An 11,490-nucleotide genomic window follows, 5' to 3' on the forward strand; every position below is an offset into this window, starting at 1 on the left:
AATGACACCCTTCACAATAGTCACAAATAATATAAAGTATCTTGGAGTGAATGAATCTAACCAAGCAAGTGAAAGATCTGTATGACAAGAACTTCAAGTCTCTGAAGAAAGAAATTGAAGAAGATCTCAGAAGATGGAAATCTCCCATGCTCCTGGATTGGCAGGATTAATTTAGTAAAAATGGCCACATTGCCAAAAGCAATCTATAGGTAGAACTTTTAAAAGGAGAAGTTAACCTTGAAATGAGATAAAGAACTTTCAGATGAGTGTTATGGCTCAGGCCTGCAATCCCAACACTCAAAAGGCTAAGACAGGAGGATTTCTTAAATTTCAGGACAACCCTAAGCTATTATCTTAGTCCCTATTCTATTGCTGTAAAAAGTCACTGACACCAAGGCAAATCTTACAAAGAAAGCATTTAGTTGGGGGTCTGTTTACAGAGGGTTGGTCCATTATCAGCATGGTAGAGCTTGGTATCACTCAGGGTGTGGGAACAGTAGCTGAGAATTTCATCCTGATCCACAGGCAGAAAGAGGGGGAGACAGTCTGGGCTGGGTGTGGGCTTTTGAAACCTCTAAGCCCACCCCCAATGTCACTTCCTAGGGCAGGGCCACGCCTTCTAATCCTTCTCAAACTGTACCACTCCCTGATGAATGAGCATTCAAACATAGCCTGTGGGAGCCATTTTTATGCAAACCACCACAACTACAGAGTGATACCGACTAAAAGCAACAACAGAACAAACAAACAAATACCTACAAAGAGGACCTTGGAGTCTGAAGGCACAGCCATAGAAATCAGTGCTGCTTCAAGCAGACCTCCCTGGAGTTTATCCATCCTGCATCCTCGTAGCTAGTGACAATACTTAATTCTAGACTGCAGAAAAGGAGATACAGACTTTTGAAAGCTTAAAATAATCTACTAAGTGTACTAACTAGTACAGAGAGTAACTCGTAACTGCATCCTAATTCAGTCGAGCCACCCATTTAAAATAATTGTAAGAGAACTGGGAAATTAATTTGAAGATTGTTGCATGGGATTATGGAATGATAGGATTGCAGTCATGAAAAACCGCAAGACCTTATCTTGTAGAAATGCCCTCTGGAACTATATAGATATAATACCAGGCAGCCCCTCCCAAGTCATTTAGTGAGTGCCGAGGGCTGTAACTGGGTATGTAGACTAAACAAGACCAGCTCTGAGATGATCGTTGTTGATGACAGGGGACCTGTACATGAGCTTATTATGTTACCCACTTTTTTGCATTGAAACTCAACGATAAACTGTAACAAAACTTTGCCCCAATCTAATTCCAAACCCTTGGACTTGAGCGATCCTCCTGCCTTAGCTTACTAAGTTCCTGGGACTATAGGCCATCATCCTCGGCTGCAATTACTTTAACTTATTTAGTAATTAGTGAAACCAAATTTTAAACTTTTGGACTTTATTTTTTCATTATATATCCATTTATGTCTTACATTTAAAAAAAAAAAAAAAGTTAGGCTACTCTTTCTATTTTTGAATACCAAAGATGTCTGTCCTCAGCTGAAATGTGCTTGTTACATATCCAGCGCTTCCCCTCTGTGTGTAGTGTTTGATCGTGACTCATGAGTGGCCAGTTTTCATTATGGGACTTGGGAATCTATCATTCATTATAACTAGTAGACATTTTTCAAACACTTGTTGGTACCAAACATTTTTGCAGATCACAAATCTAAGACATTGTACCCAGGTTACCCAGCAAGTAATTGTGGGTAGAACTGATGCAGGCTCTGCAGCCCCAGTTCACAGGCTGTGACACACAACAGAGCTATGAGATATGTACCAATCTTTTATTCTATGGGTTCTGTCCTTATCTCTTCCCAGGAAAGAATAAATATTGATGGGATCTGGGGAGATGGTTCCATCAGTACCTACTGTACAAGCGTGAGGACCTGGGTTTGAATCCATAGCACCCACATCAAAGGCAGATGTGACAGCACACATACAGAACCCTAGTGGTAGAGTTGAATGGTAATGGGCAGATTCTGATAGCTCATTGGCCAGCCAGTCCAGCCAATCAGTTTGGTTCAACGAGAGTCTCTGTCTTGAAAAACAAGGTGGAAAGTGATAGAGGAAGACACTCAGTGTTGACCTCTGACCTTCACATGCATGCTTTCATGCCTGCATATGGCATGTACACAGATGCACATATCCACAAGAGAACAAATATATAACACATAGTGGGTGAGGATAACTATTCACTGATATTTTCTCCCTTTCATATGATAATCTTATTTCTGTACTTTTACCCTGAGTTGTTTGCTTGGTCATTAGACTCTAGGAACCTGATAAGCTGGGTGAAGATGGAGTTGAGGGTCTTGCTGGTTCTTTGGAGTGAAGTCTTATCATTCTGGGATTAATGTTTGGTAACTTTTTTCCTTCCTGGCTGACAGGTCCATCCTGGAACCACTGTTTGAACGCAGAGCTTCATCAGGTGCCAGAGTTGAAGATCTGCCACCCAAAGAAGACAGTGAGAACCGGATTAGCAAGTTCAAGAGGAAAGACTGGAGTCTGAGCAAGTCACAAGTCATTGCAGAGAAAGCTCCAGAACCTGATATGATGGTAAATGGAGGGAGGGAGAGAGGGAGGGAGGGAGGGAGGGAGGGAGGGAAGGAGGGACGACCAAGTAGACACTGGCTGGGTACCTGCCCCTCAGCTGGCACCTATTCATTCACTGCACAGCAGTGAATCACAGTGGCTGCAGCTAGTCTCAGGACACCGCAGCCTGTGCTGGTGTCAAAGCACAGATGGCAGGAAGAAAGGCATATTTGGAGGGGCTCAAGTCTCCAAGTCAGTATTGGCACAAGATCTCATCCCCACAGCGTAAACACGCGGCTTGCACTTGGAACTGTGGCTCTTGCCATGAGTCAGTGCAAACATTTTCATTTCACTTTTGAACTTTAAAACAGATGCCTTTTCCTCTTCTGGAAGCCATGTCAAGTTGTTAGGTGTTTGCAAGACTTTTGCTAAGAGTCCAGGTAGTTTCTTTCCAACTTAGATGGCTCAGAGTATGTGGTCAGAATCAAGCCAGTTGCTAGACCAGAAGTTACCTGTATTTCCGAGGAGGTATCTCTGCCAAGAGCCTGCTGTGTAACAATGCAGTAACCTTAAAAGTGACAATTGGAGAGGGTAGGAAGGATGGGTCAGTAAGTAAAGCACTTGCCACGCCACAGCAAGTGTGAGGATTGGGTGGATGTCACAGCTTGCATGTAATTTCAGTGTGTAGCTAAGCGAGATAAAACACTGAGTGCTGTGTTTAGCTATACAGTGGAGAAGAGTAGAGTCAGATAACCCAGGCAAGCTGGTCCTCACGTGTGTGTGTGTGTGTGTGTGTGTGTGTGTGTGTGTGTGTGTGTGTGTGTACCCACACATACAAGAACAGAAGGAAAAGAGGCCATTGGAATTAAGCCCTTCTGTTAGTTTCTGTCCAGCATTTAAGGTATGATTAAGGTCAGCCAGGTCCGCCATGAATGAGTGTTTAATGTTTTTGGTTTCTCCCTTTGTCTTCAGAGCCCAGGCAAAAAAACACAAAGGCCAAAGAGTCTCCAGTTGGTGGACAGCCGGCTGACACCATTTCACAGTCCGTCTCCTCTGCAGTCTACAGCCTTGAGCCCACCTCCACTCACTCCCAAAGCCACAAGGACCCTAAGTGAGTTTTTCCATGTCTCCTAGAGTCATTCCGCTAAGAAATAGAGAATGGCTCTGAATCCGGGCAGCTAGCCACAGAGCGCATGAGGCTGTCGCAGAGGTGATTCTGTCCAGTGGCCATCGGAATCATCAAAGGACTGGAGTTTGGGGCTGCACTTATTTCAGTAGCAATCCTAAGGGTCTGCCTAACCCTTTCCAACCATGTGTCATGAACCAAGTTAACACTGAGTAGTTAGACCTGTTCAGGGCAATGAATAAACCCAGCCTGAGACTAGCGTCTGCAGCACTTGGGAAAAACTCAAGGGTTTCCATAGTGCAGAGGCATAGGGAGGACACATCTGACAGTGCCACATAGGGACATTGGTCAAGAGTAAGGTGCAGCCAAGTGACGGTTCCTGCAGAGCATGTGCATTTCCCTAAATACTTGGGATTGAGAGTAGTTTCCTAAAGTCAGAAAATAGTCTCATCCTCCTCTTAGTACACATTGGAATCTACACATCAGAATTCCATGTGGAGCTTTCTACTGAATTAAAGAACACTTGTGGTCATGTGGGAACCAAGATCTTCTCCATTCTTTCCATAGAAACCTCAGAAATGGCCACAGCGATGTGTATAAGACTGGTGTAGGTTCTCTGGTGGCAAGCATTATTTTTATGAGGTATCTGAGTAAGTCCTCACTCTGTCTCTTTTGTATCATGTCCAGGCTCCCCATCTTTGCAGACGGATGGACTGATGGCTTCTGTCCCTCCTCCACCTCCCCCGAAAAGCAAACCGTATGAGAGCAGTCAGAGGAACTCAGCTGAGGTAGGAACCCGAAAGTTGCTGGCCGTGTGGCCACCAAGCACCACCCCTGGGAACACAACACTGGATTGTCCAAGCTGTGAAGGGGGGAGGATTTCCCCCACGCGTGGCACGTTAGCCAGTGCCTGAAGCCTCAGGAGATGGGAAGGAAAATATGCCAGAGGCCTGCTTCATATAGTCACATGACTGAAGGAAGCATGTTTTCTGCTTCCCACACTGGTGGTGAGATGAGTGAGTTCAAGTTCACACCAAAGCCTGACTTCTGAATAACAGGTGGCTGTCCTGCAGTAGAGTCAGATGGGTTTCATGGCTCCATTCAGTAAATGTTTACTAAGTGCTTCTTAAGTATAGGCCAGCTACCCAGACATTGGTGATGCATGAGAGAGAGAGAGAGAGAGAGAGAGAGAGAGAGAGAGAGAGAGAGAGAGAGAGAGAGAGAGAGATTGAGAGAGATTAGCTCCAGGGAAGAGAACCATGATTATCATTCCCTTTTTGTCTTGTCCAGATGGTATAAGTAAATGCACATCAAACCCGACAATGACACAGATGCATGGAATGAGAGATGACTTAGAAATAACCAAGAGACTGTATCTAATTCCATGTGTCTTCTCCCCAGATTGCTCCCCCCCTGCCTGTCCGGAGAGATGCCAAAGCCCCTCCTCCACCCCCTCCAAAGGCTCGGAAATCAGGCATCCTCTCTTCTGAGCCAGGCTCTCAGTGAGGCTGTCACCCTGGCTCTGCACCTCTGAGTGCCTTGGACCCCTGCTGCCTGAGAATGGCACCCAGGAAGGGTGGCCTATGATGCAGGGCTGGCTGCCAGCTCTGCTTCCGTCACTGAGACGGCTCCGCAACTCAGAACTGTTTTGTCTGGCTGAACGCTGAGTCGTATCCCCTTCAGCTCATGGCACTGGCCATCTGTCTGCATGAACAAACGAGTGTCCTCCCTTTTCCATGGTGGCATGTTGGCCTCAATCACTGACTTGCTAGATCTGCAGATGCCCCGGCCAGCTCCGCTGTGGTGACACAGGGATAGTGGAGTTGAGGACAACCCCAGCACTGACTCCTGTGTGGATTTCTCAGTTAGCTTCTGGACAGCTGTGCTGAAGACTTCCTTCTCTCCTGCTTACATCCCTGATGTGTATAACCTCCTGAAAGAGCCAGATGCCAAGTACACTCCAGGGGCTAGCATGGCTCTCTTTCCATAATGTCTGCTGTCTCCTTTGAGGAAAAGACTCCAAATGTGTAGCGGACGTGGGCCACTCTCAGGTGTGGATGGCTTCTCCTGAGATATCGCAGACTCACGTTCTGGCATTCTCCTGAAGAGTGGCCCTCACCACACAGCAGTACCTCGCTGTCCCTTGGATTCCATCGATGCTCTTTGGTACTCCTTTCTCATCTTCTTCCTTTGAGCTCAAATCCTGAGCTCTGAGGGGACGTAGGAGCCTGGGCTCTACCGGCTACATTTCCACACTCTGTTGGACTGATAGTGGTCCCTGCCTACTACTTGATTTTACCCTGGAAAATACAGTGCAATATTCCCTTTGATTATTTATTCCTCTTGATCATAGAGTGAATTTGATTAATTACTAATGGTACTAATTAATGGCCATACTCCTTTCAGAAGGAAAAATTCGGGTGACTTGGATGTCCAAATATTATGTTGACATAAATGACCACAAGATGTTATCGATATTTTGAGTTAGATGGGTTTTTTAATTCACACACACATACACACACACACACACACACACACACACACATATGCGCGTGCGCACGCACATGCTCACACTCACCTCATTTTTGCAGGTAAAGAAATAGAGGCTTCATGCCAAAAGTAGACCTCAGGCTTTGACTAACAGCCCAGCTTGCTCACATACGACGTACCCAAGATAGCATCTCTAACAAGGTCTTGACTGCCTAGCCCAGTGGGAATGGTATTTGAAAAGCCCCAGATAGTTCTAACAGACTTGGTTGTTGATGGCAAAACCAAAAGCTTTCTGTGGCTTGGGTATACCCTGGGCATTCTCGAATCACTCCATGGCCTTGCCCTGAGTCTTTTTTCCAAGTTCAAGTGAGCAGGGGGATTCTAGTCGTGAGGATGTGCGTTTGCACATCGTCCTCTGCATTTGCTCGCCTCCTCTCACTGCCTTTGCTAAGGACGATGAGCCCGGGTCATCACAGCTATCAAAGGAGCAAAACACACAGAGGCATGCCTGGCACAGCACTAGAGAAGTTAGTATACGTATCCCAGAAATGCCACCAGAATCTCTTGACTTCGATCAAGGAGCGCCCGCATGCAGCCGTGGAAAACACACGGGCTCTGAAATTTCAAACTACTTTGGTCTCAAAGCCCAGGTGTCACCATTAACTTTGCACTTGAAATTCTCCAAGTGTTTGTTTTCTCACTTTTCAAAGTGGGGAATATTTCCTCCCACACAAGTGGTTGTGGGTTCTGATTAAGGTGGAGCAGGGAGTGCAGTCAATGACTTTCCTCTACTAGACTTGGGTAAGATCTGATACAGTTTATTTCTCTTCAGGGTATTTGAGCCTGAATTCAGATATGTGTCTTCCCTAAACTAGATGGCAGCCTGGGGCACCATTTGCATGAAGGGTTAATAAGAGATGAAGATTATTTTAAGTAAAAAGAACCAGGCCCTGCTGAGAAGCAAGAAGGCACCAGAAGGGTACTAGAGGGCTTCCATGGAGCCTGGAACTTCTGAGAAGAGCCCTAGCAAACCAGCTGAAAAAGATTTGAAGATGTCACCATGCATTGCAGGCAGCCATTGAAACACAGAAACTGGGTGGGGAAAGAAAAACAAATCCTCTGCCTGTTTCTTGCATTGAACAATAGCAGAAGTGAGTCCTCAACCTGGTCTCTGAGCAGAGCTGGACCTGTCAGTGCCTAGATGTGCCAGCCCCCTTTTCTTGTGAGGCATTTTTCCATGATTCCCTTTCCATATTAATGAAAATAATAGCTTTCAGCTGCCTCGACACAAAGGACTCTGGGTGATGTCCTAGGTAGGTGCTGGTTTACAAGGCACTGGGAGATTGACGTCTTTGGGAAGGTATGTTAAGGCTTCTCTTGCTAAGATTAAGCTTGTATCAAGTTGACATAAAAACTAGCTGGCCAAGAAGCTATGGATAAAGGAGTTAATTTGATTAGAAGAAGAGTCATTGTCAGTACTAAGTTGAAGGCTGTAATGACATGTTAAATACAGACAGGACAAAAGGGGGGGGGCAGGACAAACTGGTCTTTATTACCCTTGCTAAGATCTCTGAGGTATTGAAAGGCACTGAAATCAGCCCTGAGATTATCACAGTCTTTATGAATGAATATTGATGGATGGCTTGTGAGTTTGTGGTATTGTTACATCTCTCTATTTTTTTCTTTTTCTACCGTGATGACTTGTCTTGCCTTGAGATTTTTTTTTTCTTTTAAGGAAAGATTTCATTCAGTATACATGCGCTGAAGGCCAGACACAGTTCTAACCCCCTTGGCACACTCAATAGAAACAGCCTGCTCTGCAGTTTCCTCTACTGTGCTGTAGGAGAAGAAAGTCCGTAGTTTTTGGCAAAGAAACCTGAAATAAGGCTGCTTGGCAGTGGGCTGTCTCTTCCCTCTACCTCCACCCCTTGCTTGACTCCAGAAATGAAGTCATCTCTCTAGCCAGAGAAATTATACAGTTAGCCACACTGCAGATCCCCTGGGAAAAACAAGGTGTGTCGTGGGAGCTGAGATGGGACGATAACCACCTTGTCACCACTTTCCACGTTGAGTCTTTCCCTTCTAGTTGCTTCCAAATTGAGGGGCAGGTTTTCATTTTGCAACTCAAATGCAAATTACATACAGTGAGAACACAAAGCACAGGAGTGCAGACAGAGACATCACTAGATAGCTAGACATCCAGGTGACCTTTTCTCAGACAGACATGAGTCCTGTTTCCCAGAAGGTACTTGAGTGCCAATAGCACCATTCTGTAAAACATACTTGGGAGGTCCTTCCAAGTTTGTGCCTCTATCCCTTACACTTCTCAGGTATAATGAAAAGGGGATAAGACCCTCCGATCAACACAAGACGACAGAGATGATATCGCATGTCACAGGTCCACTTCCTTATACATTTGGGACTGCATGGATGTGGTCAGGTCTTTTCTGACCTGGCCTCCTTTTTTTTTTTTCCTAAGGAAACCAAAGTGAGATTTCTGTCCAAAGGTTTTTGCTGTCTGAACTGGAATCCACATTTCTCATCCTTACTGGTGCTTTCAGCCTTCCATGCCTGGCTATTATGATCAAAAGATTTGTGAATATTAATGAGTCTAGCATCTATTTTTGAGGTATTGGTACAAATTGTCCTAATTCTCACAGTAGCCTATGGATGCTTGTCTTCAGAATCACTAACCTAGGCTGCTGAGCCAATCTCCCGTTCCTCATTGGGGATGAGACTTTCCTTGTGTCCCTCGGGGCACTGGATGACTACTGTTTTCTTGGACATTTTCATTCCTTCATAAGTATGTTATTCAAAATTTTAAATCGGAATTGCTGAAGGTGTAGTTCACTTGCTTAGCTTATGTGAGGTCCTGGGTTCTATTCTGGGTACAGCCAAAGGAATAAAAATTGGCAAAAGTGAAGCATCTCTTTGGGTGGGTTCCGAGTCAAGCCATCCATTGTTAGCTATGAAAGAAATAGTTTTCCTTTGGGGATAATTACTTCCAGCTGACTCTTCAGACTCCCACATGCACGCCTGAGCTCATCTCCTACGTTGCCTCTTGCAAGTTGCTCACCCTGTCAAAATTCCTTCACCATGAGTTTATAACTAACTGGGTTTCATACATGGATAGTTAGGAAGATGTGTGTTGAAGAGTTTTGTTCATATTTGTTGTTATTTATTTTGTAAATTAAAAATGGAAATGTATTTTAAAAGTTTGTTTTGTGTTTAGCTGGTTACTGTTCTTAGATTAATAAAATGAGATCATGGAGTTTATGGCTTTTCCCCTATTGACAGCTCCTTCAAGACACTTCACACTCAGGAGCCCTCTGGCGCATTTCATTTTAGGAGCCTGTTGAGATGTCTACTGTGGGATCCTGGTGTCTGTCTTACACAGAACTAATAAAATCTGAGGCCTGTTTGTTTCTTTTCACCCTGCCCATCCAAACCATCATTGTCTGACCTGAAAGTTTTCAGATGGGAATTAATTTCACGTATGTAGGTTCTTTGTGCATTCATTATGGCTAAGTAGGCACACGAAAATGGATAAATAAAATAAGAGTATCTGAGATGGCCCACTTAATCTATTAATTTTAAAAATTGGTGATGCACTATTATCTGCATGTCTAAGGATTACCTTACGTCAGTGGTTCTTAATCTGTAGGTCACAACCCCCACAGACGTCACATATCAGATTTTTACAGTACAATTCAAAACAGCAAAATTACAGTTAGGAAGTAGCAATGAAATAATTTTATGGTTGGGAGTCACCGCAACATGTGGAACTGTATTAAAGGGTTGCAGCATTAGGAAGGTTGAGAATCACTGCCCTATGTACTTATTAAAAAATACAGGTGACATTTTCCCAAGGTATGAGTGAATGTATAGGCTTGGTGTGTTCCAACTGAGAAATTCTGCTCTTGTCTTCTGTCAACATTTGAGTGTTCTTCCATTTATACACACTCACACTGTGTGTGTGTGTGTGTGTGTGTGTGTGTGTGTGTGTATGTTTGTGTGTGAGACTCAAGTTATACCGAAGGATAAAGTGTTCAGATGGAGAGAAAAGTTTGACATTAATAAGGATAATGTTTTTAGGATTCTCCATTTTTCCTTGGTCATTTGGGCCATTTGTCCATTAAGTGGAACCAATTGGCTTGCAAAAACCATGTGTCATCTCAAGTCTGTAACACTAGTAGCAGCTATATGAACACATTTTTATTCCATCCAGAGAATTCATTGCTGGCTCCAAAAGGTTTCTCCAGAGATGGTGTCTGATAGACAAAACCCAAAGCTCCAAATACACTGTATAAAATAAGGGCTGTTGCTTTTTAAAAAAATTATATATATATATATATATATATATATATATATATATATATATATATATAATTTTTATGTATATATTTATGTATATATTTATATGTATATATTTATATTTATATTTATATATATATATAATTTTTATGTATGTATGTATGTATATGTATGTTAATAGCAAGTTCAAGGCCAGTTTGAGGAATATGAGACTGTATAATACAAACTGAAACTTTCATAAAAGATAGTAGGCTTCTGCTTGCCAATCACAGTTTTTGTTTTTAAAATTTAAAAAAAAAATTAGAATTTAGAATCTTTAAATTTAGAATCTTTAGTGGGCATTGCTGAAATCTGAGTTTTTCCAGAACTCCCATGGCTATCTGAAAGTTGTGAGAATATGTGAGAATTGTGTTGTCATGTCTAAGACCTTGTGACTTGGCCACAGTAGAACCAAGTTGGTTATGAGCCTAATTACCTGGTTTTAGTTCCTACCACCCAACCCTCCCATGGCTCAAGCATCTGGCTTCATTGACTCTTCCCTCGTACAGTATAGGGAGTGGCAATCACAGATCCAGCAGAACCGAGTGGTTCTCCTAAACCCTGAGCCTCGGAGTTTCCTTGCTTCAAAGCATAGACAGTCATGGTTATTTCCCATCTTGCTTGAAGATTTTTGTGCATGTAGATTGAGCATGATGTCTGACTTTGTCCTTGGGGAGGATAAAATGTGGCCGAGAAGACATGGGAACACCAGTGTCCTGTATCCAGTGGACAATCTATACTTCTGTTTCTTAAGGGAAATACAAAAGTTCTCAGGAAAGAAAACCGTCTTAAGCCACGGTCCCTGCTGTGCTTTGGATGTGGTATGTGTCCTAAAGATTCAAATTATGCAATCCTGTTTCCAAGATTGTCAATCTTTATGAAGAGGTGGGTCTTTGGGTCATGATGAAAGCACCCTTAGAACGAATGAATGTATCTCATGA

General features: G+C 43.5%; 1 protein-coding gene across 2 annotated transcripts in view; it reads left to right on the plus strand.

Annotated features, from left to right (window-relative positions):
- Positions 1-9,629, plus strand: part of Dock5 (dedicator of cytokinesis 5) — a 188,213-nt gene extending 178,584 nt beyond the window's left edge. For both annotated transcript variants that reach the window (XM_034497595.2, XM_076930800.1), the window contains 4 exons: positions 2,436-2,604; positions 3,553-3,691; positions 4,394-4,494; positions 5,108-9,629. In XM_034497595.2, the coding sequence (XP_034353486.1) occupies positions 2,436-2,604; positions 3,553-3,691; positions 4,394-4,494; positions 5,108-5,212 (514 nt within the window). In that variant the 3' untranslated portion in view covers positions 5,213-9,629. The remainder of the gene's footprint in view (positions 1-2,435; positions 2,605-3,552; positions 3,692-4,393; positions 4,495-5,107) is intronic.
- The last annotated feature ends 1,861 nt before the right edge of the window (positions 9,630-11,490 follow it).

Source organism: Arvicanthis niloticus, chromosome 3 (assembly GCF_011762505.2).
Source record: "Arvicanthis niloticus isolate mArvNil1 chromosome 3, mArvNil1.pat.X, whole genome shotgun sequence".
Classification (NCBI taxonomy): domain Eukaryota; kingdom Metazoa; phylum Chordata; class Mammalia; order Rodentia; family Muridae; genus Arvicanthis; species Arvicanthis niloticus.